Below are 27,584 nucleotides of genomic sequence, written 5' to 3' on the forward strand. Positions count from 1 at the left end.
AGGGAGGGAGAGAGGTGAGGGAAGGAAGGAAAGCATGAACAAACCAACTCATCTCCTAACCAGCAAATGACATCCAGGACTGGGAATTCAATTAGATGCCACAAAGCAGAGCAAACCTGTCTCGTGGTATAGTTGAGAGAGTGTGTGTGTGTGTGTGTGTGTGTGTGTGTGTGTGTGTGTGTGTGTTAAAAACGGCTCGAAGCAAAAAGAAAGAAGGTAAGCAATCCAAATCAAACACTTCTGAACATTTTTAGGTGAGCAAGAAGCCCTCCAGGATCTTGTATTGGACAAAAAAAATTAATAATAAATCTTTCCGGTTTATGGTAGTGCAGAAACATCCCAATCCCACCTGAAATCCTCTAATTCCTTCGCCTGGTCCCTGCCTGGCCTGACCTGGGCTGCACCCGCTACACTCGGCCTCCGGCCCCGCCTACTCGCCCCCACTCCTCCCTCCGCCCCGGTTCCAGCCCGCGTGGCCACCGCGCCTGCGCACAAGGGACGTTCGTGCCGTGGTCTGTAGGGGCGGGGTCCGGAGCGCGGCGTTCCGCGTGGGGAAGAGGAAGAGGAAGTTGGGGGAGGGTCCTAGCTGGGAGTGAACCGGAAGTGTAAACGCTCCCACTTCTTTTCGGCCAGGCGGAACCTGCTCTGCTGGGCCCGGTGGCCGCAAAAGAACTTTCTCCCGCCCCAACGGTGGCCGCGGCCAACTGCCTCGCCCGCCTGGCAGCCTTACCCGCTTTCCCTTCACCTCCTCTTCGGCTTCGCGCGGCCCTGTCTCCTCCTCGTGCGGCGGTATCCGCTTGCTGCCGCCACCGCCTCGCTCGCCTTCTGCCTGGCCAAGCGGCCCGCCCCGCTGCAGTGATGTGCGACAAGGAGTTCATGTGGGCCCTGAAAAACGGAGACTTGGATGAGGTGAAGGACTATGTGGCCAAGGTAAGCGGGGATGGAGAGGAGGTTGAGGAAGCTGACGGTCGCTCCGCCGGCGGGGGCGGCGGCGTCGCCGGGGAGCGTCCAGGCGGAGAGAAGGGTCTGGGTAACTTGGTGTCCTGTGCCAGGTGACTGCTGCGTTGGTACCCTCAGGGCTCTTGCCTGCTTGACGCCTTGGAGGAGAGGGATGGAACTGGCCGAGTCTCCTCTGAGCCCTGATCATTTGAATATGGCCCTCTTTTATCCCAGCGCTCCTAAAATCTTTAATTGAATGAAGCGATTCTCCATCTTGGACTTGGCCATTTACCGAGTGAAGTAAGCTAAGTAATTGGAGTCATAGGAACGATTTCTTTAACTTGGGGCCTGATAGGAATTGAAAAGAATTCGTTGACCGTGAGAAAGAGTACTGAAAATAGCAATAGTTAGAATTCTGAAACTTGGTATCACTTCAGTGTGGAGTCTTAACTTTGGGTGTGGCCTTTTTCCTCTTCCCCCCACCACAACAAACACACATTTGCCTCAAGTGGTAAGGTCGTCGATCGGCACCTGGAGTTTTGAAGAAATCTGCGTAGTTTTCAACAAGCATGTTAACTTTGGCTCCTCCATCATCTGAAGTGCTTACTTGTGTCATTGCCATGCAGTTTAGTCACAGTATATTTGGGGGGTAAGATCATGATTAAGAAAGCCAAACTCAAAGCTGAACCCAAAATGTCAAACTGAATCCACATTGTGGTGGAGTGGTGAACTTTTAAGTTCCAACCTAACCTACCTTTGGATCCTGCAACTCTGCATTTAGTGATTATAAAAGAACTTAATGTGATTGTAATGTCATGATAATTTTTTAAACATCTCTTCCAGAACAAAACTATAATTTTATGACATAAACAAGAAGGGCATCTTGTTCAACTTTATTTATTTGTGTGTGGGAGGGGGAGGATTGAACCCAGGGGCACTTAACCACTGAGTCACATCCCTAGGCCCCTCCCTTTTTAAATTTTTATTTAAAGACAGGGTCTGGCTAAGTTTCTTAAGCTCTGGCTTTCTGGCTAAGTTGCTGAAGCTGACTTTGTACTTAATGATCCTCCTGCCTCAGCCTTTCCAGCCTCTGGGATCAAAGGGGTATGCCACTGCAACCTACTCAACTTTAAAAGTATGAGAACCAGGTATAAATTTCACTAGTGTGACCACTGATACACAACTACAGAGGTCTGTGTTAGGAAGTAAGCAGAACAGAGTTTCATAAAACTTGCCTGATTGTGCAAGGCATGATGGTTTTCCCTCTGTTTAACTGTTACAGTTTAGACTTTTTGCATGTATTTGATCTGCTTAATTGTTATTTGCAATGGATTTTTAGAATAAGCTGCCTTCTATTTACTGCCTTCTTACCTAGTGGCAGGCTGAAACCTGAATTATTGCTTATTTCAGAGTAAGTTTAAAAAAAAGAGAGAAATTACTTGGAGCACTTCAGTCTGTGAGAAATTTACCAGTTTTGGGACATTGTTGTACTCTGTAACTGAGTAGCCCTTGGTTTCCCGTCATTGTGGAACCTAGGGTATTTGAAATACAAAAAAGTTGAAAAGTACTAACTGAATTTTCAGCTAACAAAAAAATAACACAGTTTATGTAGTGTCTTCCTGATTTATTTTACATCTTCCTTGTGAGTCTTATGAAATGTCTGTTAGTCCCATTTTACAGTTAAGATTACTGAGTTGAAGGGCACTTAAAAAAGGAATCCAGAATTATAGAGATCATGTATGATAAAGCCAGAACAACTGCTCACTCCAGAACTGAGACTTTTTATAACTGGTTCATACAGTCACAATCCAAGCGTAATTGTGACAGCATATAATACCAAGCTTTCTAGTGGGACATCCCCAAGATCCACATTCAGGCAGATATTTGTGCAGAGAAGCTACACACTAAAACTTTAATGGAAAAAATATGTGACAATAAAGGTGGATTGATTAAACTTATTTCCTGGTCATTTTTAAAGTTAGTTATGTTCAGCCTGACTTCCCCTGCCCCCATTACTACTATACTACCTACTATCATAATAAAATGGATGTACCTGAAGGGGAGGAGAGACTTTGGAATAAAAGTTAAAAGCGTTGAGAACTGGTTTACCCATAAAGGTTTGACTTTAATGAACTCCTATGAACAGATCATTGAGCTTTTTGCTTTCTTAGTGTTCATTGAGAAGTGTGGGTCTTAATGTCTTTTACTTTGTAAATAGGGAAAATTAATTTTAAAAAACCTACCATTCTGGTTTTATACTGACTGAGCTGCCTTATTGTGTCTATTCACACTCAAGTTCTTATTATATGGCTGCTTCCACTCAGCAACCACCTTCTGTACTTATTCATCAACTCACCTTTTTCATCTGTCAATTTATGAACATTCATTATCTTCTGAGTTTATAGGACATGCTTTTATCTGAGTGTGTATAAAGAAAGTATTAAAGAAACACTCAGACTTGTCTAGTTTTCATTATGAGTATTGACTTTAAATTACTCTAGTGAGAGAATACTCTTATTAACATAACAAGGATGAACTTATAGGTAGCATTTGAGTGGTTTTCCTATTTTAACTAATATTTTAAAAATTCAGTAATTGTACTGCTCTACCTGCTTCGGACTTTTCTACAGAAACTTGAAATAGAGATAGTCTTAATTGTTGATGTTGAGTGAGCTTTTGCACTCTTGAGTTTAGAGTTCCCAAAACCACTGAAAATTGCATGTTTCTAAATGGAAAAAGCAGAGTGTAGAGAAAAATGTAGATTTACCATAGTAAATGTTTATCTATAACATTAAAATGATATCTGAAGCAATTTAAAGTTTTTGAACATTGTTTTTTGCCTTCTTGACTGACCTAAAGGCCATGTTTAGTTAATTCATCTGCTTTTATTGGACACCAAATACTATTAGATCTGGGCTAGTCCTAGTAACTAAAAAATTTTGAGCACAGTGCTCAGGAAAGTTAAACGTCTATATTTAGTAGACTTATGTGAAAACACTCAGGCTTTTTAAAGTAATATGTAAATTACAAGTAACATCTCACATAAAATTTGGTAGTCCAATTGGAAGCAAGAGAAAGGCAGAAAGTAAAAATAGCCTGAGCAACTATAGTGGATACTCACAGCCTAATTTTCGATCTATATACTGCATCTGGGTGACAGCATTTTTGCTTCTGTCTTCTATTTCTGTCTTAATGTTAATTTCTCCCATTGAAGTTAATTTTGGCACTACCTGAATGCCAGATTCCTATTGGATACCTCTATTATATTCCAAATGAGCTTTTTTCCTCTCAAAAATTTTATTCCTATTGTCTTCATTTTGACTTGTGACCTCATAACCCAGCCAATCACCCAAATTAGAAATTGGGAGATTTTTCTAATTTCTGAGGGTTGTCAAGACTACCTTCTTCGTCTCCCTCATCTACACCTCACTCTCCATTCTTAGCACTGCTATTTTAGGCCATTTGCTGCTTTTCAGCCTGAATTGTATTTTCCTTAAATATAGTCTCCCCTCCCCATATGTCCTTCCTGGTCTGCTTACAGAGTTTACCTGGAGGAATCTCTGTATAATGTGAATCTAAGCATGTTATCTTCAGCCAAGCTCCTTCTCTTAAGATACCCTTGTGATTCCTTGTGATTGCTAATTTAAAAAAGGCAAACTCCTCCTTGGTTTGGCATACTAGGTCATAATGATCTGACCCAGGTCTGCCCTCTGCTCCAGAACTTACCATGTTATTTCTTACAGGAAGCAGGAGCACTTTCCACGTACTCTTCGTTCTCCTTGAGCAGTTTGACTCCACCTCAGTCCCTAGCCCCCAAGCTGGTAAACTCATGTATCTTCCTAGCATATCACCTCTTCCAGAAAAACATTTCAACTTCATATGGAGCTCTGCTGCTTTTACTGTTTCACTTACCATTTTGCTGTGATTTTTGCTTATGTATCTGTCTTTGATTAGGCTCTGAGAATCTAGAGGGTAGATACTGTATTTTTTTTAATCTTTGTATCTCCAGTATAGTGTCAAAGAACTTCACACATTAAAGTTCATGTTCCTGGGAATTCTCTTCTTCCTTAATTATGATTTCAATGAACTAATACATGTAATAGTAATTACCATTGAGTGGTAAATTTATGTACTCTGCAAATGTTTTATATGTTTCATTTGCTTTCTATCATAGTGTTTCAATATCACCATTTTAAAAATGAGGAAATCAAGCTTAGAGAAGTAATTTGACAAGGTCACAAATTAAATAGTCTTACTGGGATTCAGACTTAAGGATGTCTGAATTGAAAACCACACACTTTTATTTAGACCGTATCATCTGCTTTGAAGTAAGTTGACTGGTTTCTTCCTTTAAACAGTTTATAAGGAGCACTTTAAGAAAAATGGGAGAGGGGCTTGCAAGAGGTAGAACAAATTAGTTCTGATTATGAAGACAGAAAATAACTACTTTGGGTTTTTTTTAATTTTAAGTGTAACAATTTGGAAATAATTAGTATACAGACATACATTTCTGTAAACTTTAATTTTCACCAAAGGCTCTTTTCTCAAGGTGTGTCCATAAATAGAGTGATTGATATCTTGTGGGAACTTTTTCTGTACTTGAAGTCATAATTTTACTTCATAATTTAGGTTCCTAATTGTAATCTTTCACAGTCTAGAAGAAGTTAAAATTGTGTCTGTTTGCTTTAGGACAAAACAAGTAACTCATTACTAAGATTTCTATTCAGAGCAGTTTAAATTAAACAGCACTTTTTTAAAAGATTTGTTCTTGACATTTTGTATATTTGAGCACTGTGGTGCATATATGTGTATTGTTTCATTTACTTTTCACATCAACCCACGAATGTAATTAATAAGTTAACACCATTTTAGAGAGGAAGAACTGAGGCAAAAATTAAATAATTTGCCCAAAGTCATAAAATTTTTTGGATGGTGAAGCTGAGATTTGAACCTAGTTCCATGGGTGCTGAAGAGCTTCAGAACTCCTCACTATTAACCACTTCACATACCCTTCACCTTCATTTCTGAGTAATGCCAGATAACTCAGGGCATACTATATTATTGTGTATATGAGTATTATAAAAAAAAAAATCAGGGCAGGATGATAACAATCCATTGAGACTACTTAAAGATAAACTTTCTGATGGACTTTGAAGATCCAGCACTCTTTCAGGTGAATGCTTATGAGTTATATTGATAAGTAACCCCTTAAAGTCTCCAGCAGGCCTGATAAATGTACTCTTGTTTACATGTACTTCTGTTTCACTTGCTGTGAAATACTATACATCAGGTCTCTAACTTCCCTTTCTCTGTGGTTTCCTTTCCCTCTCCATCCCCCATTTTAATTACATGTGCCTTTGACACTGTGATAAGTTTAAAAAGCAACAATTGTGTGCCATGTGAGAGAACATGATCTCTTGAGCCTGAGAAAGGTCTCAACTCTAATCTTTAGAAATTTCTAGACTTATTGGGATCATTCTTCACTTTCCTAATTTAATAGGCAATTTAGAAGAGGACCTAATTCGATCTGTCTTTTGATTGGTTATAGGTTGTTTCCTGGTGTTTTTTGACTCAGTTGTTTTTATATTATAAACATTTATCACTTTATATTGCTTTTTCTGCAGCAGGACTGGTGACTCAGTAAGAAAGCTATTTTCAATTTCTGTAAGATACAAATGCCATCAATAAATACAGAGTACTTATTAATACTTAGTACAGTATAGATAATTTGCTTTATATTAGGCTTTCAGCCTTTTTTTTTTTTTTTAATAACATGAAGGAGATCTTTTTTACATTGAAATGTAAGTGTTCTCAGGTTTTTTTTTTTGTTTTTTTTTTTTGAAATTTTAGACATTATTCCATTAGTGCAGCTAATTAAAAGTTTAAGAATTAAAACTGATTTAAATGTCTATTATTTAAAAATAAAACTATTGAATAGAATCAAAAACAAACATTTCTTTGAATATTCCTCCTACTTGTGATTTCTTTCGTTAATATGTAAAACTTACTAGGTGTCTTAAAGTCAGAAAAGTGTACAGAAGACAAAAATTAGCCCATAATTCTACCATCTAGATAACTCCTATTAACTTTAAGACATAAAATCACTGATTCCACCACAGATTAGAAAATGCAACAGTTAGGACTGAAAGGGCTGGCCTCCCACCACTAGTCCCTGTGAACAAAGCAAGCCATTCTTAACAGGTTCACATATTTAATTTTGGGAAAACATTAAAAATTCACTTACTCATCCCTTTTCCCCACTTAGATTTTATAACCATACCTGCACTTTGTTTTATTTAAATTTATCCATTTGTCTTAAAGATTGAGATTTATTGATTACCCTCTTTTTAAATGGGGTACAGTATTCCATCTTATAGGTATGCCATAATTTATTTCACTAATCCTCTATGATAAACATTTTGGTTCCAGTTTGTTTAAACAACCTTATAGTGGATCACCTTTGTGTATGTGGTGTGTGTGTATACACTGATGTATACACATTCATATATATATACACACACACATATCTTGACAGATGATATATGTGTACACATATATCTGTGTATGTGTACATATGTACATGCACATGCGCACATCTTAACAACTTTGAGGATATATCTGTATTACACTCTTGATAAGTTCATGGCACATTGGTGTATGAGACTGATGGTTCCCTCACATTGTAGGTAGAACTGGGCATCATAAAACTTTAGTTTTTGCCATTTGGTTAGGTGAAAAATGGTGTTGCTTCATTTTGCATTAATTAGGAGAACATCTCTGCAGAACTTTATTAGTCATTTATATTCTTTTTCCAAATTTTTCATTTATATCTTCTGTTCATTTTTCTTTTAGGTCATTGATCTGTTTCTTACAGATTTATGTGAGCCCTTTATAAATTAAGGAAATTAATTTTTTGTCATATCTTGCAAATATTGTTCCCAGTCTGTCTCTTAACTTTAGTTATTTCATTGTGCTAGAATAGTCTTGTGACTTGTGTATTGTGTACATGTTATTTATTTTGAAGTAAGGCATGAAATAGGAGAAATAGGAGTATAGTTTATTAAACTATATACCATTGTGCCTGTAATATGATGAGTAGTGTACATTAGCTATTGATGATAATAACTGTAAGTTTGTTTAGGAGCAAGACTACTTAAAATGTAGTCCACCTCTCTTATAGATAGGGAGAAATTGGATATTAAAGACCTTGACCAGAATCATACTGCTAATTGAAGTTAGGAGTTCTTTTTTACACTTTCCCTTATGAAATGTTTTTTTTTTTTTTCCACCACACTCTTGTTTTCTAACAGAGTGCTTTATTTACTCTTTATTGGGATATTCTTTTTTGCTCCACTCCTTCTGCTTGTATCAATCAACTTTTTCATTGCTATAATGAAAACCTGAGGCATACTAACTTTAAAAAAAGAGGTTTATTTAGTTCACAGTTCTGGGAGTTCAAGGGCATGGAGCTAGCATTGATTGAGTTCTAGTGAGTGCCTTCTTAGCTGTCACATCATGGCATATTATCATATCTTTTTTAATAACTCTCCGAGAACCACCTTATTGCCTTCCCAAGGGCCTCCCTCTAAGCCCTGCCTCTTAAAGGTTCTATCAGCAGCTCCCCTAACACATTGAGAGTCAAACTTTCAACACATGTGCCCTTGGGGAACAAACTACATCCAAACTGTAGCACTGCTTATTTTTAAAAGTTTTTGTTTATGTCTCTTTGGTTTTGCATAACATTTCATAACCGCTCATGCAGTTAATCCCTCATTTATGCCACTGTGGTATACAATACAGAGCTTTTTAACTGTGTTTATGCTTTATTGTAGAGTTATTTAAACTTGAGTTTATGAGCTCCTGACCTGAGAAGTCAGTGGACTTGAATTTGAAAAACAGTGATTTGCTCTATGAAACGTATCTTTAAGTTTAGAGCATTCCAAAAGAGTTTTGTCTTAATGACTGGTTAAAAAAACAAAGGTGCATTTATAGGTATAGGCTCAATTATTACCATTTATTGTTTCTTGACAACTCAGTGAATCTCCCCTAAAAAATAATCTGCAGGTCTTGATTTAAGATTCAGTGCTCTGTAGGGGAGCGTTTGTCTTGTGAGGTAAAATAAATGGCTTCCCAACAGTTGAAGCCCCTTCCTGTCTTTGAGGCTTTCTCTATTATGAATCTTGATGAAATGCAGGACCTGGCTCCCACCACAACAAAAGCCAAGAAGAACAAATAAATTGCTTTCTCCTGCCAAAACAGGAAATGGGCTCATAACCCAAATATGACCATTTGAATGCTTATGTCTGGAGCCAAGTAGAAAGACTCAGGCACAGTAAAAGATGTATGGCAGCGATAAAACATCTGGTGTCCAAAAACCACAGTAGTGGAATGCCAGTTGTGACATCTCTTCTATGCCCAGGTGGTTCTTATGACAGGTTAAGTCTCTTTATTTCTTGCCCATTTCTTCAACTTTCCCAGCAATTCTGGGAGCTACTTTTAATATATTTTAATGCTTTACATTTATTTTTAATTAGTCTGAATTGGTTTATGTTGCTTGCAGTTAAAACCCCCTTATTTATTTTTACCTGTCAGTCTTCCCAATATACCATGGATTTTTTGAAGATAAAAATTATCTTTATATTCACAACAATTATCACATTGCTTGTTATCAGCCTTACAGTTTAGTTAAATTTGGGTTGGATTGGTGTTTGCAGAAATTAGTTCTTCTTTTATTGTTTCCAAGTTGGTTTACCATATATCTCTTTGTAACAGATGTTCTTAGTATAAATGATGTTCTTTCATTTCCTCTCTTAGAAATAGCTCTAAGTTTTCAAACTCTTTGTTGTTTTAAACTCAGTGAACTTTGTTCAGCTTTTCTACATTGTATATGCACTTATAACCTCTCATTACCATCATTTTAGAATTTCAATTCAGAAATTTTAAAACCACACAGTCTAAAAGTAAAGATAGTTTTTTGCTTATTGTCTGTGTAAAGAATCATCAGTGCATTTTTTTCTTGGTATTAGTGAAAAAAATATTAAAACCTATGCTTAATGTCATATTACTTACAACTACATAAAAGCACATGGCCTCTCTTTATTATTTTTTAAAACTATGTAAAGTGCTTATTATTTTACTCTTTATTTCAATTTGACCAAGGTATTTAATTGCATTAAGCCTCAGCTTTCTCACTTGTAAATGAGTGAGAAAATTCATATGTTTTGTACAATTTTAAGGATAGTAAATGTCAATTCACAAAGTAGTGCCTACACATTGCAGCTGTGCAGTAAATATTTTCTATTTGTGATGTTGTCTATGTAGATCATTTCTTAATTGAAGGCTCATAAGAGAAGCCAGGACAGGGGTTGGCAAATTTTTTGGTAAAGGATAAGCTAGTAAATATTTAAGACCTGTTAGCTATGTAGTCTTTGTCACACTATTTATCTTTGCTATTGTGCAGAAGCAGCCATAGGTGATATATATAAACACATGAGCGTGTTGCTTGTATTCCAGTAAAACTTTATTTACAAAACCGCCAGAGAGAATTTGAATGAAATGCTGAAAAGGAAAATGCAGAATATAACTTGTAAATTTGAACTGTAGGCAAGAGGTCTAGAATTATTCTGAAAATTAGGGGTCAATATTAGTAAATATGCAAAAAGGAACTAATTTAGATTCTTAAACTACAAGGAAATTCAAAGGGCTGGCAGTTCAGCTCAGTGGTAGAACACTTGTCTGGCATGCCCAAGACCCTGGGTTCAATCTCCAATACCACAAAAAAATCTTTGAAAAGTTATAGAAAGGAAATTCTACAAAATCTTTTCAATTGCCAACTTGAAAATGTTCACCAAAAATATTCCAGAATATTCTTCCCAACCCTGATACCAATTCCATGAACCGACTTGGTTTCCAACTCCAACAGTGAAAGAGAAGGATAGTTAGCACAGTTTTTACTGTTTCAGGCGTGATTCATTTATCAAATATCGTAGTGCCAGTTGTATTGGATAAGCATGGAATATACTAGGAACAGTACTTCTGAGGCTGGGTTTTCTTTGGAGGTTCATTTAGAGTGTACAGGAAAACAGCAAATAAGATAGTTATATGGGTTCTGAATAAATTATATCCCTGTTTAATATATGAAATATGAACAAAACTTAGCAACATTTTGGAGTGGTAGGATTAAGAGTAAATATTTTCCTTTCTCTTCCAACTTTTCCTTTATAATGCAACTTAATTTTATAATATAGTACAATTCTAATAATGATTATGTATTTTCAGTTTTTCAATTCATAACATACTGTTTTATTTGTATTTTTGATTCTCTATAGCCTTTAATTTTAAATGTTACATCTCATTGTATTTGAAGTATTCATTAACACTAAATGTTAACAATGACATCATTTTAGGTGACTTGAACTTATAAATAAATATAACTTTCACTTTTTTATATTGGATTATTATCCTATTAACCATTATTTTAAAGATTTTGTTACTTACAAGTGATTACCTCCATTAAATATTTTGAGACCCTGTGTTGGGAAAATAATGTAGAAAGAGGATAAAACAGAATGGAAACAGAATGCCTTATCTTTGAATACTTTATTCCAGGTACAGTGTACATGATTAATTTCAGTGCATACAGATATAATTTAATTCTTGACAACTATCCAGGTAGGCCTTATTCCCATTTTGTAGTCAGAAAAAAAATGGGAATTAATTGGCCGAGATCCAACAGCTAATGTAGTAGGACAGGATTTGAACTCTGATCTGACCCATTCCAAAAGAGTATTCCTATTCTCTTTGCATTGAAATATTTCAGAACTACAAATGAAATACATAAATGCAAAAAATTAAAGATGAGGCATTACAGAAGACTGTGATTGAACCAGCAAAAAATGGGAAGAACATATACATTTGAACTAATAGAAATTGAAATCTTCAGAACTGAAAATATGACTCAAGGTTGTAAATAGACGGTCTACACTTCTTTGCAAAATTAGTAAATACAGATGAGCAAGACACATCCTAGCTAAAATTTTGAAAATCTGAAATTCTATGGGTAGAATAATATTAGTTTCAAGGCAATAAAATGAACTTGCCTTTAGATTGTTTTCTAATACAGGATACCAGAAAACAGTGAAACAATTATGTTAGGAATACAAGGTATAAAAAAATGTTTAATATTTTTAAAATATGTTAATACTCAGGTTATCATTCTGTATGGTGGTTACAGAAAAACAATCTTAGGAAACCTTAATACTGTTCTCACTCAGTAGATTTGTACATGTTACACCTTGAAACTTCAGACTGAATATTTTATCTTTCTCCTCTCTTGTCTCCCCCCCACCCCACTCCCTCTTTCTCCCTTTCTTCTCACTTACCCGTTCATTTACAAATATAGCTTTTAGGACTATAAGCATTGAATTAAGATACTTGATATTTCCTAGGCTTTATAAGATTTTAAGAATAAATTCAACTACAGAGCCATGAATTAGTGTCTTATAAATGAAGCTACTTTTCAATCACATCAAAATTTTTTTGCAAACTTAAGATACCACCATAATGTTTTGAATGAATTTTCTTAATTTTGATAGACTTTCATAATATAACTATATGCATTTGGTTATTAAAATTTTAATTTTATACCACAAATAAAAGCTTTTCTAAAAATGCCATGAAACAATTAGAAATAGTGGAAATTTTTCTTCCAAAGAAGAACTTAACCTATTTACATTTATTGTCACAATGTGTCATAAAAATTAAGTATGAATTTACCAAGTAAATCAGCCTTTTAAAAGTAAAAAATCAGAGTTTCCATAATTTAAATGACTCAAGTAGTTACTTTAAAAAAAAAAATGTAGACAAAAAAAGCAAGTTGATTTTATATTTCCCAGACCTCTCATGCCTGCCTCATGCTCATGCTGGGGGCACTAAACCACTGAGCTACATCCCCAGCTTTTTTTTTTTTTTAATTTTGAGACAGGGTCTTGCTAAGTTACTGAGTCTGACCTCAAACTGGAAATCCTTCTGACCCAGCCTCCTGAGTCTCTGGAATTACAAGCATGTGCCACCACTTGGTTTGACCTTCTTCCTTTTTATTGTCATCTGTTTTCCTGTACTTTGTAAAGTTCCAGATAAAGTATTACCATCTTTTTTCTTTGCTTTGCCTCTCAATGGTAGATTTTAAATCTGAACTAATTGCTATGCTATAATTTATAATTTTGGGTACTGTTTATACACTGTTGTCACCAGTAAATAACACATGATTCTTCTTTGCCAAGTTATATACTGTGTAAGGATTTTTGAGGAAGGGACAGGGGAGAAAGAAGGAACGTACAGAGGGAGAAAGGTAGGAAAAGAAGGAACATAGCATTCATTTTAAAAAGATCTGTCATTTAAAAAATATTGAACACTGCAGTCTTAGGGAATTCTGCATTCTGCATGGAGACAGGTAATACTTAACTGACTTCAAACACAAACTATATATACAACAGTGGTCCAGTAAGATTATGCCATCTACCTATGTAAAATCTGAACTCCTTCAAAGGTTAGGAACAAATACTGAGCTAGAAGCAGCATGGTGGTATAGAAAGAGAAAGAGTGTAGAACTCTGCCATTACTGAGTCACCTCTTTTTAGCGTTAGACTTTTCATGTATTGGAAGTTCTCTATCCTGTTAGGTTAGTTTGAAGATTAGAAATATGCATATAGCACAGTACTAAATACATAGTAGCTGGTCAGTAGAAAAAGATAAATGTCATTATTGTAAAAATCTCTTAGTCCTCAATGAATGAAAACTACTTTTTGAGGGCTTAAGTTTGTTTTCTGACAATGTATCCTGTCCATCACTAAGATTAAGTCATGGTCTTCTGATAAGTCCTTTTTTTATAGCACTTATATTTTGAAATTATATATTTCATTGTACAGTTATTTTATTACACTCTCCCACACACACAGTAGATGGTAAGCTCCATGCACGTGGAAGCCATGTTTGATTTCGCTCACCATTGTCTTTCCAGCACCTAGTTCAGTGCCTGCTATCCGGTGGGACTTTTAAGTAAAAGTTGAAAGAATGAAATGGATTCTCTTTTTTAAATGAATTCCTAGTAGCTAATAGTTGTGGTAATGATAGCTGCCTCCATCAAAAAATAGCAGTGCTTTCTTTATAGAATTAAAGCACATATTGTATGAAATGTACAGAATATCTCACTACCTGAACTTTTTTTTAATTCCTTAGAGATAATGGAGCTCAGCAATACATTTCATTATATTTAGTATTATTGTGCATTGTTTTCAGTTTGATAAATCATGACTTGAATTACTATTATTTTGTATGTTAACGCAAATTTCATTTCAAGTTTTTATTTCACTTTGTAATAAAGACAATTGTTACATGAAACTTAAGTCTTTAAGAAAATAAAAATATCTGGTCCTCTTTTCCTTTCTTCAGTCTCCTGTCACAATAATAAACATTGTTTTCTTTTGGCTTCCCTTATAAGGGAGAAGATGTCAATCGGACACTAGAAGGTGGAAGGAAGCCTCTTCATTATGCGGCAGATTGTGGACAACTTGAAATCCTGGAATTTCTGCTGCTGAAAGGAGCAGATATTAATGTATGTAAAGAGCATACATTAATACATAATAACATGCATAATGTATATAATTCTAGGGAAAAATTTCATGTTGATTTGGGTAATTTGTTTTGTATAGATTTATAAAATAGTTACAGAAATCTCTTCTAATAATACAGTCTGAAATTGTGCCATATTTCCTGTAACTTTGAAACACAGTTGGGGTTTTTTAAAAGTAAGCCAAACAGACTGACTTTTTTTAGCTATTAAACTGAGGGTTCACATTTCCCCCTTGGCTGTTGCCTTTTAAGTTCTAAATCTTGAGGAGTTAGCACTGTCTATACGTAACAAATGCTGTCATGTAGTGGAACATAGGACTCAGTAGTCATAGTCTACATTTAAACTGGATAGTGGGGCAAAGGTCAGTAATCAGACAGAAGTAGTCATCTCTGGACTCTAGCTAGCCTTTTATAACTTCTGCTTTTCAGACTTTTAGAAAGTCATTTAAGTAACCATGACAGCAAGTAAGATGAGATTTCAACATTTTAGGAAAAATGCTATGATCTCTCCATCTCTTCCTTCCTCGACCACATTGGCATTTCTGCAGTAGTAGGAAACTTAGGCTTATAGAGGCTAAGCAACTAGTCACACAGTAAGCGGCAGTGTAAGATTTGAGCTAAGAGCCCACTCCCTCCACTACACAGACTCCCAAGGCTTCTTGTTACCTTTCTGAGAGACTAGAAACTTACTCTGTGGAGTGATTTTGTATAGGAAGGCAAATAGGTGTTTATTGATTTTGAAATATTCTCAAGAATTCCTTGCTCATATGTAGAAAGAAGGAAGAAATGAAAAATGGATAAGGTTCTCTCTTTATTTGTCATTTCATAGGCTCCAGACAAACATCATATCACCCCTCTTCTGTCTGCTGTCTACGAGGGTCATGTTTCCTGTGTGAAATTGCTTCTGTCTAAGGTGAGGTCCTTTGCTCATTTTTATTGATTTTTCCCCCCATCACTGTGCAACTGTTTAAGTATTTGACTGTTAATTTACTTAATTACATGTACCTACAGGGACAGAAAACCTGAGGTAGTTTCCAAAATTGCGATCTACAATGGTTTTACTCAAAGTAACCAGTTCATAAACTGTTACCAGTTTATAATGGGCCTGTGGGAAAGGAGCTTGGGCTAGTCTCTTCCTCAAGAAAATCTTATGATAAAAAGGTTAGCTGAAGTAAGCACATTATACTTAGGGATGTAGAAAATGTCATGGATGAGCAACAGTTTGTGGCCTGGCCCTGGCACTTTCTTTGAATAGCACTGGTTTGAAATTTTAAGTTTCAGTTTCTATAGTCCATACTAAGCAAGATCATTAGAGGTATTTTGCTGTAAGGGCGCTCTTAAGTCATCTGGTTCCTTGATATGATTGAGATAGGGGGTAAATCTGGGGATTTCCAATGGTTTTTGTTTTGTTTGTCTCTGCTACTTAGAAGCTCTTAGGTGGATTTCCAGAATCCATCCTTGGGAAGTAATCAATTAGTAGCAGACATTCTAGCTATATTAGATGTTGGAAGGTAAGAAATCTTTATAAAATAAGACACCAGTATTAATCCCAAGCTTGCCATTTCTTGACCATACTCTGAAAAATGCTGTTCATAATATATTCATTTGGGGTCTTAGAATAAGGCCAGCTGAAAGAAGCGAGGAAGAATAAAAATTAAATGAGTAAATGTATGAAAAGCATTTGCCAGAGTACCTGACACAAAATAAGCACTCTTTAGATAGTAGCTTTTATTATAACTAAGATTGAAAGAGGATTTTGTGTTCGTGCATCTAAGTTTCAATATGGAGAGAATTGAGAAAGGGGTGGCACATTTATCTTTTAACATTGTATTAACAACTCCTTAAAGATACGGTTCTAAGAGCAGTTTATTCGGATCCTTTTAAAACTATAAATTTTTTTTCTATGCTTAGCTTCATATTAAACACAATTATTAGATTTCTTTAAATATGTGGTTTTGTTGTTTTATTTTCTGAGTGTATATTAACAGCAATTTTTAGGTACTACATACCATGCTACAAATGGTATCATCCCAAGGAAACAAAATAAATGGAAATGTTTTTCTTTGCCACTGTTGTAGATCCAGCTTCTCTGATAGGGTGTGCTCACAATGATTTCCAGTCACTATGTTGTCTAGTTTCATCCCTGAGGAGATATTTGTTGCTCACTGTAGCAAACACTTGTTGCCACAGGCTACAAATACTGATTGACAATTCATGAAAGATTGATACAATTCCAATATTCTATTAGTTTGGACTCTCTATTTCAGATACCTAAACCAGCATGGACAAACAAATAGTAAAGAGATCTTATTGACTCATGACTGTATAGAGGCCCAACTTGACCCTGGTTTAAGCCACATGACCTGATGTCTGTCTCTCTGCTCTTTCCTCAACATCACTTAAATTCTCATGGCCTCAGCCTGTCTAGCTGAGTATATAGTAAAAGAACTGAATGACTCCTTCTTTCCTCTCTTCCTTTGACCTTCTCTCCTCACCCAGGGGTTTTCTCTGAAAATAAAAACTTCTGTGGGATCCTTATAATTTAGGATTATTTACTAAATGAATTGCCCCTTAGCATGCTCTTTCATTTTAGCTATATCTGGAACTGTATCAGAATGAATACTGTTTCTGATAGTCCTCTTTTTCCTCCTAGGAAGACAAAACAGCCATAATTATTGTTATGCTAGAGAGGGCCCTAATCATTGTTCTGTAGACCTTTGTCTCCAGTGTTCCAGCTCTTTGAAACCTTGTGGTTTTAAGTTTTCATTGTTATGCAATCTTCTAGAATAAAGAATTCCTTGGTGGAGTGCTTGCCTAGCAAGTGTGAGGCACTAGATTCAATCCTCAGCACCACATAAAAATAAATAAGTAAAGTAAAGATATTGTGTCATCTACAACAAAAGAAAAAATTTAAAAAGAAAGAATTCCTGAAAGTCCAACTGATTTGCATGTACATTAGGCCCTGATATCTTTAAAAAGTTCTCCCTCCCACCCTTCATTTCTACATATGTACTGTGTTGCTAAATTATTATCTAACTTTTAAACAGTTGATTTTTTTCTTTCACATTTGCTCATATCATTCTTTCAGTTTGTGTTTGAGCCTTGTTTTTGTAGCCAAATAAATGACATTCAGAGGCGGCTATATTGATGGAAGATTGACTAACCCTGTAGAGCCATTATTTGTTTTACATGAATTCTTTAACTTTTTTGAAAGCAACATAGAAAATTTTAGTTCTACCGTCTCAAAATTAATTTCTTTGATTTGATTTGATTGTGTGAACTTCTTTAGTTCTTTAGTGGACATGCTGTAGTTTTGTTAGCCTTTTTTTTTTTTTAAATTAGTTGTGGTCTTTCAGAAATCCTTAATTGCTAAATAGGGCAATTCCAGTGCATCTTTTAAAAGTTAAAATCAGTATTTTTATTGTCATGTTCTGCCTTTTATCAAAGTAGAATCCTTATGGATTCCAGAATCATTGACATTGCTAATAATTTTCCAGCCAATATATCATTTTTAGCATAGGAAAAAAGGCAGCATAATAAATAGCAATTTAGAAACTCAGTATGATCACAGCTAATGGAACGGGATTACAAAAAAAAACAAAAAGTTGCTAGAATATTTCAAATCAAACTGTAAATGATATGCTGTTTATAATTTGTTGTCAATTCAAGCACATAGGTATGTTATCTCCATTTTATGGATAAGGAAACTATATGTCTCTGAGAAATTTAACTGCCTGAAGCCCAAACAATATAGTAGACTCAAGATTTTGTTCTAAAATGTATGATTCAATTGCCTGTATTCTTTCTACTACTTGAGATTGCCTTTCAATATTAGGGCAGTTATGAGAAATGGAGCCTGTGTGTATTTGCAGGTTAAAATACATGCAGCAGATGTTTAATTGTTGAGTTGATAAATTAGAAAAATGTAGAGATTAACAGATGTAGGAATTCCACTTCTAGATTGAGGTCTGAGCACATGTTTGCTATCCCCTTTTTTTGCCCCTACTGACAGAAAAGGTGTTTTTAAAGCGAATGAATCAATATCTGCTTTGGACCATAAGAAGGAATTTATTAGACAAGAAGAAGCAAATCCTTGAAAGACAGAAAGCAGGCAAGACAGGGTCAAAGAAGAAAACAATTCTAAATATGCACAAGAGAGTAAAAGGTAGATGCTGATCCAGGGCTTCTCGAGGGCTTTTCCAGGCCCAGAGGAACCCAGTACACCTGAACAAGTGGAATGAAAAGTTGGATGCACTTCAGGAAGAAGGAGGTGCAAGAGAGAATAATAACCAAGAAATTAACACATGAATAAATCAAAACAAAGATTAAAATACAAAATGAAAATTAACTAGAACCAAAGAATTGGTAAATGAAAACAGATAAGAGGGAAGACAGATGGTCAAAAGCTCCTGGTGTATGAGTATCCAGAGCATATGAGAAACATAGCAAAACTGATGAGAAGAGACAAGGAAGAAGAGAAGCAGATGAAACAGGTTAAAATTCAGGCTCAAGAAGCATCCTCAGAAGTGTAACAGCAGCAGAGGAATGAGAGCGTACCGGGTATGTGAAACAGACATCCACCATGGTAGGGAAGTGAAATTTAGGAGCCCAGCAGTCAGCATAAAGGCCAAGCCCAGCACACTTCAGCCTGTTTTTATCAAAGCAAGAACAGTTAGACTGTGTAATCATGTGTCATTTAGAATTGTAATTATCTTAGCTTAATACTCTTTATTTGCCTTAAAAATGTTAACAGGGAAACTTTTGAAATAAAAGGATATTTAAAATATGGTTTTAAAATGTTCTGTAGTACAGAGGTGGTCAGACTTTCTTAAAGAGTCACATATGCCTTTGCATTTCTGCTGTGGCAGATATAATTTTGCCAAGCAGCTCCAGAGCTGCCATAGACAATGGGCACGACTTCATTTCAGTAAAACTTAATTTACAAAAGCAAGTATCTGAGCCATAGTTTGCCAACCAACTACTGTTGTTGCTCATTTGTAGTTTTAGAATTTGTATTATGCATCATTTTAAAGCCTTAACCCTCAATGACAAACAGTTCTTCCAAAGTGATACAAGTTAAGTATGTGTCACTTGGGGTGTTTTTATTAGATTATGCTAGCCTATTTGTTGAATAGTTTTATGAAAATATAGTCAAGCATAAGCTTGTAGGACAGTCATCTGGAATTTCCATTGTTCACTTCTAAACTAGTCTGATTAAAATCACAAATACCTGGTTCACAGAAAGCTATATAAGCACAATTATTTAGAAAAGGTTAATCATGAGGTAGTATTCTTGAACTATGATTATCTTATAGGCTTTCATAAGTTAAATTCATTTAGTTTCAAGTTATATGCGACATTTTATTCTACTTTTTGGTTACAAAACAGCGCTATAAGAAATAATAGTTTGCCTGTTAGCATCAGTACATTATGTTAGACATTTCTTATAATATTAATAATAATACATATTAATATATTTACTATATATTAAACTTTCTAAAATATTAATAATTTAAATTCCTTATGTGTAATCCCTTATAACATATAATGGATAATAAAGGATTTTTGAGAAATCCAGTATTCTAATCCTAATCCTAGGGAAAACCATTTCTAAATAATTTTCTCCAGGGGATTGTGGGGCAGTGTTTCTGTTGTCAATACTTTAAAGATATTACATTTGCTGTAATTTATACTTTAGACAGGTAAGTTTTCATTTACCCTAGTGTGTATTCACACTCTGATGCTCACATGGTATGTCTTGATATTAAAACTGACCTCAGCCTCCTATGGGAATAGGAATTCTTTTAAATAATAGAAAATGTTGCTGGGCACGGGTGGTATACTCCTGTAATCCCAGCAACCTGGGAGGCTGAGACAGGAGAATTGCAGGTTCAAGGCCAGCCTGAGCACCTTTGTGAGACCCCGTCTCAAAAATAAAAAGGACTAGAAGTGTGGCTCAGTGGTAGAGCACCCCTGGGTTCAGTCCCCAATGCCACATAAAGAAGGGAGGGTGGGAGAGAATGTTGTATCCTAACATTAAAAATCAAAATACCATGAACTGAAAACAATGAGAACTTAAAACATTATAAGTAGTTTTATTCGTAGATTACAAAAGTAAACTGACAGCATACTTTTTTTTTTTTAATTACATATCATCATACTGTCATCCTGTTACTAGAGATATTTGATATTCTAAGCTGTATCTGAGAGGAAGAAGTCCAAGACAAATTTTACTTTGTTTTCCTCTTTGCTTCACACTGTCAACAGAATTTATCTCCTTAGGACGTCTACTCTGATCTTACAAGAAAAAAACTATGTGTAACCCCTGATGATTGTGCAACACTAATTTTAATAACTCATGGCTATTTTAGATCACTTGGTTTGGTTTGTTTGTTTTGCAGTGCTGGTGATCAAACCCAGGGCCCTCACATCCTAGGCAAGTGTCTTACCACATATCTACATTCCCAGCCCTGTTTTGGACCACTCTTAAGTCAACTGTTCCTCATTTGCTGAGATTTTTTTTTTTTTTAAAAATCAGTCTGCTAAGAAAATACAGAAAGCCATTTTATCTATTATCATTGATGTTTTTAGTAAAGATATTTTCTGCGTGTATTTTTTTTTTTCAATCAAGCAGTCATTTGAATATCCCTCTCAAGTACTAGTATTGTTGATTCCACAAGGAAGTATCTGTGGCACAGATTTTGCTGCTGGATTTAAGAATCAGATGTATATAATTGCTGGGCATGATGGTGCACACCTGTAATTCCAGCAGGTTGGGAGGCTGAGGCAGGAGGATCACGAGTTCAAAGCCAGCTGTAGTAAAAGAAAGGTGCTAAGCAACTCAGTGAGACCCTGTCTTAAATATACTACAAAATAGGATTGGGGGTGTATAGCTCAGTGGTCAGGGGCCTCTGAGTTCAATTCCCGGTACTCCCCCACACCCCACAAAATGTATATGATATAAGCGCTGAAATCAGTCTTTCAAACATAAGCAAATAGATGTGCTTGCTGATAGAGCCATTTTTTACCTGCTTTACTCACTGCCCTACCTCCATAAACTATAAGTAGCTTCACATATTCTCAAACACACATTTATTACTTAAAGCCACCAAAGTTCTGTTTTGTATAATATGGATAAGGTTTGGACTACTGACCCTTGCAGTAGCTTTCTGAATTGCCTTAAGATGAGACAGTGTCATAAAGGGCCCACCCAAATGATTACTACAAAATTTACCCTGTAATAATTGAAGGATCAATTATTACTGTTTTGATAGGTTTTACGAATCTCATACACAAGTATGCCCATTGTAAGCTCATTGTTTTTACTCATTTAGCTCTTTAAGACTGGAGTACATCATCATTTTGTATAGTTTCAGTTAGTGACACATTGTGTGTCATGGCACAAAAACAATCCTAAGTTTAGTGCTCATTTCTGCTCCTTAATAGCTCTGTGACTTTGGCAAGTTCTTTAATATCTCAGCATAAATAAGCTTTTTCTTATGTAATGGGGGACCAATACTTATCACATAGAGTTGATAAATATAAGGTAGATCACAATTAAATGACATTTCCAACATAATGTTAAGTCTCCTTTAAGTGCTTGATATGGATAAACTCAGCTTATCACAATAATCATATTAGGCATGTTTTTTATTCCCCATTTCATCATTGGGGAAACATACAGAACAATTAGGAAACATACCCAGGATCACACAGCTTAATAAGGTGTCTTAGTTCATTTTCTGTTCTTTCAACAGAATACCTCAGACTGGTTAATTTATAGTGAACAAAAGTTTTGTCATTATGGTTCTGGAGGCTGGGGAGTCCAAGAGCATGGTGCCAGTATCTGGCAAGGGCCTTTGTGCTACATCATCCCATGGTAGAAGGTAAAAGAGCAAGAGGAAAAAAGAGATAGTGTTGGACTTGTACTTACAACTAGTCCACTTTCATGATAACTCACTCACTCTCCAGTAAGCACATTGATTTATTCATGAGGGCAGAGCTCATCTGACCTAATTACCTCTTGGTATGCCCTCTTCCCAAGCTGTTGCACTGGGGATTAAGTTTCCCACACATGAATTTTGGGGGACCCAGTCAAACCATAAGAGAAAGGGAGTTAGAATTCAGTTTGTCTCCAGAGCCTGTCTATAACTACTGCATTATAGCAAAGGAGGTAAATGAGAGAATGTGTATATAAGCCACTTCTTGTAAAACCCCCAATAAATCATAAATTTTCAGTAGATGCCAAGACTAGTACTTCTCAGAAAAGGGAAGATCTGCTGCAGGCAGGAACAGGCGTTTCCTGAAAAACATAAGCTTTATGAAAACAACTTTGTTTCAAGTATAGGCAAACCTTCAATCAAAATTTATGATGTTCTACCACAAAAGTATTATAACAGTTCAATATTGAGTTTCCTTAAAAGTCATTTGAAGACTCACTTTTGCTTTACTCCGTCCTCATATTTCTTTGATGAATTCTTCTCTGAAGCCTTGAAATAATCTTTGTTCTTGCTAAAATATGGTTGTAGTAGAGATGTTAAAATCATATTTTTACAATGAGTAACATAAGAACAAATCCGCATTTTTTCTGCAACTGAAAATGAAGGTGTGGTCATTGTGTTCAAATGAGAAAATGAAATGTAAAATGTATTTCATTGCTTATATGTATGTGGATTTCATTTGTTAGTTTTTGTTATGTGAATAAGTTGCAATGGTTAGTTGGAAAACTTTTGAAGTACCTGCCTCTTAAGAGTTAATTGAGGCTGCAAGAATTCTTTTATTGTTTTAAGCAAAAGAGATCAGACAACAGCAACACTTAGCTCACTAAGGTAAGGTTCTCATCCAATGCATGTAGTTTCCCGTTGTGTAGTGAGCAGGTCGTTAGACAGAATCATTACAATGGAGGATCTTAACCATGAAGTTAAAAAGCCTGCTTTTAAAGCCTAGTCCTATAACCTAATAGCCAAGAAGTCACTGACATCTGAACTCAGTGGGATTAACAGTATTCATACCTCGGGATTATCCTGAGGATCAAAGAAGGTAGTGATTGATCTGTCCCTCTATTTTTAGTATATACTTGCCATGCTGGTACATTTGCGCAAATGATCCTTCCTCTGTCCCTGCTAGATTGTGAAAATAGGAGTAGTCTCTTCATTCTCCTTAATACCATAGAACAAAGGTCAACAAACATCTTCTGCAAAGGACTAGATAGTAAATGTTTTGAGCTTTTTGTGCCATATGGTCTCTGTCACAGCCGCCATAGCACAAAAGCAGCTTTAAACTACATGTTAAGTGAATGAGTGTGACTGTGAGTCAGTAAAATTTTATTTACCAAGACTTCATCTGGCACTTAATAGAAACTCAGTAAATACTTGTTGAATCGACTTGTGAATTGAATGTCTGTAAATATTCTCTAGTTTCATAGTGCTCCACGGATGAGATGATGCCTCATGCGTATTCATCTTACAAAACTGCATTTTCCCTTAAGAGACATAAATACGGTACAGATATCTAAAGGAAATAAATTCTAAAATATGGGTCTCATTCTCATGTTTTGAACAAGAGGCTATAGAAAATTTTCAAATAAAGATTTCATAGAACACAGGATTTAGAGTCAAGCTTCTTAAAATTTGCTGACATTGAGCAAGTTTCTTAATCTCTAAACTTAAGAATCTGTCTGTAAAATAGAGTTAACAGTGCCTACTTCACAATGCTGCTGTGAGAAAAAAATTAAAATTATGTCTTTTAGGTTAAAAATCCAAAACTGCTACATGGCAGTTCTGAAATGTGTGGAACGTACATTCGCTGTATTTTATATTTTATTAGATACTTTGGGGTATCCAGAAACTCTCTTACTTTGTGTCCTCTATCACTATGTAAATTAAGTATGAAATTAAATGTGCTATGAAATCCTGTACCACTAAATACAGTTATATAACATGTATAATTGTGGGTATTTGAATATTGTTTTAATGTCACTAAATGCCAAATTCATTTTTAGTAGTCACCAAAATTGAACTGTGTAAGTTCTTTGGCAATTGTAACATAGAAGTTATAAATTCAGACAGTTGAAAGTTTTCAGATTCTCAATATTCTATCAGTAGCACTGTGGAATTGCAAACAAATACCCACAATCATGAACTAATGGAGTTGGGTGGTGGTGGTGGTGGTGGTGAATGTTTTGTGGTTTCATTTTTTCGAAGTTTTTTTGGGGAGGGGTGTGTTTTGCACTGCTAGGGCTCAAACTCAGGGCTTCATACATGCTAGACAAGCATTCTTCCACTGACCTATAGTCCCAGTCCAATAAGTTCTTTATGAACATAACATAGTCTCTCAGGACTATTTTAGTATGCAATAAATTGATTGAAAATATCTTGCAGTATTCTTTTTAATAGAGTGATAAGTGGTGCTCAGGATGGTAGAAGAGGTACTTGTTCCTTTTAATTTGGATATATGTATTCACTAAAGGTAATATTTGTTGCTAAATATATACTTACACTGTGACCCAGATGTGATTTTTTTTTTTTTTTTTTTTAACAAATACTTGTTGAGCATCACTGAATACCAGGCGTTACCCCAGGTGTTAAAGTTACAGCAATGAATATAACAAGGACCCTGTCCTTATGAAGTTCAGCCTAATTTTGGGAAGACAAGTGTGTTTACAGATAATTATAGACTCAGTTAAGTGCTGTAAGTGGAGTTCAGCCATAGTAAAAGCACCTACTGTAATGATCTAAACAAGAAAATGGCCTGTATCACGATAGCTGAAGATGCATAGTACAACTGGCTCCACCATGTGTATTATCATCCTTCCTTACACCTCCCTCCATCCCCCTGGGCCTTAGGGTCACAGGATGACTAGGGAACCTCTAAGCATTGTGTGTGTTTCAGAAAAAAAGTGGAAGGAATTAAGGACTTTCCCCTGCAGGGCTTTATTAGAAAAAGAAAACCCTCTACAAGAGAGAGCAAAAATTTTATCAAATGGCTATGTGTATGCTTCCTTTTGTGGGAATTCTATTTCTTTTCAACCTCCATAGTAGAGGAAAGCAAGGAGGGAGGGGTCACACTGGGCAATTGAGTAAGCCAAGCTACAGCGTCCACCTTGGTATGATCAGTAACGCACTGTGGACTTAGAGGAACCAGCTGCCTGGTAAATTCCAGAAGGATTTAAGAGAATAACAATTGAATCAGAGTTAATTGGGTCGTTAAAGGGAAGAATAAGAATTTACAATGTTGAGGTATGTTCCTACTAACCCTAGTTTTTCTAGTGTTTTGAACATGAAGGGGTACTATATTTTGTCAATTGCTTTTTCTGCATCTATTGAGGTAATCATATGATTCTTGTTTTTAAGTCTGTTGATACGATGAATTATGTTTATTGATTTCCATATGTAGAAGCAACTCTGTATCCCTGGGATGAACCCCACTTGATCATGATGCACATCTTTTCAATGTTTTTGTATGTGATTTACCAGAATTTTACTAAGAATTTTTGCATCTATGTTCATCAGGGATATTGGTCTGAAATTTTCTTTCCTTGATGTGTCTTTGTCTGGTTTTGGTATCAGGGTGATATTAGCCTCATAGAATGAGTTTGGAAGGTTTCATGGAATAATTTGAGGAGTATTGGTGTTAATTCTTCTTTGAAGGTCTTGTAGAACTCGTCTGAGAATCTATCTGGTCCTGGGCTTTCCTTAATTGGTGGACTTTTGATGGTGTTTTCTATTTCATTACTTGAAATTGTTCTGTTTATATCATGTATGGACCCCCTGATTCAGTTTAGGTAAGTCATATGTCTTTAGAAATTTGTCAGTTTCTTCAATATTTTCTATTTTATTGGAGTATAAATTTTCAAATTAGTTTCTAGTTATCTTCTGTAGTTCAGTTGTGTCCATTGTGATATTTCCTTTTTCATCACATATTTTAGTGATTTGGGTTTTCTCTCTTTTCATTAGTATGGCTAGGGGGTTGTCAATTTTATTGATTTTATTTCAAAGAACCAACTTTCTTACATGACTGCATAACTGATGTGATCCTACAATATGTACAATCAGAAAAATGAGAAATTATACTCCATGTACGTATGACTTATCAAAATGCATAAGTTCATTCTCCTGTCATGTATAACTAATTAGAACAAATAAATTTTCTTTGAAAAATCAGACCTTAAAGAGAGAAAAGAGAATTCCAGCATATTTTTTCCAAGAAAGAACTTGTAAATGCTATACTTTGATCTCCTCATTACACCAGTGAAGAAATAGGCTCAGACAGAAAAGTCCATGTCACCAGTTGGCCTTTAAACTCAGCTCTGTCTTATTCATCATACCAGTTTGCTAACTGACTTCTTTTGTGAGGGCAGTGGTAACTGGAGAGCCAGACCAGTATGAGTCTGCAAACCCAGGTACTATTTATCAACACCTTACCCTGAACAAAACCCTGGACTTCGGAGTGCCCAGCTCTCACTCTCATGCAGATCTGAAAGTCCAACTCACAAGCTCAAGGTCAAGTAGCTTTTACTCACTACTGAATGGACTCCCTCTCCCCTCACGACTGAGTTCTGGGAAAGATCAGCAGCAACACTTCACCCATTCATAATTATGTGCATCCTTCCATTGCTGGCACACAGGACACTTGAAATGTGTGGCCTTGTTAAAAGAAAGAAAGGTTTTTTATTCTCTTCTAGCAACATAAATTTTATTAGAAGTCATATGTGGGCTGGGGAGATAGCTCAGTTGGTAGAGCGCTTTCCTCGCACGCACAAGGCCCTGGGTTCAGTCCCCAGCACGGCAAAAAAAAAAAAAGAAGTCATATGTGCTTTCTAAAATAAGAAGGTAAAGATAATTAAATAAAATTTAAAGATATCTAAAAATCTCACCACCCACATATAAATCACTGTCAATGTGTTTGTTCTCGTCCTGAATATTTTTATATGTACATATGTATATTTTTCTGTATTTAAATACATTTCTTTTTTTATTTTTGTTTTGGTACCAGGGATCCAACCCAGGAGCTCTTAA

The 27,584-nt window shown here is 35.7% G+C and overlaps 1 protein-coding gene across 1 annotated transcript in view; it reads left to right on the forward strand.

Moving 5' to 3' along the window:
* Nucleotides 1-579: 579 nt before the first annotated feature.
* MTPN (myotrophin) overlaps nt 580-27,584 on the forward strand; it is a 36,480-nt gene continuing 9,475 nt past the window's right edge. Inside the window, exons 1-3 of the mRNA XM_079152221.1 lie at nt 580-930; nt 14,438-14,551; nt 15,398-15,481. Coding sequence (XP_079008347.1) covers nt 859-930; nt 14,438-14,551; nt 15,398-15,481 — 270 coding nt within the window. The 5' untranslated portion in view covers nt 580-858. The remainder of the gene's footprint in view (nt 931-14,437; nt 14,552-15,397; nt 15,482-27,584) is intronic.

Source organism: Sciurus vulgaris (assembly GCF_902686455.1).
Source record: "Sciurus vulgaris genome assembly, chromosome: 8".
Taxonomy (NCBI): domain Eukaryota; kingdom Metazoa; phylum Chordata; class Mammalia; order Rodentia; family Sciuridae; genus Sciurus; species Sciurus vulgaris.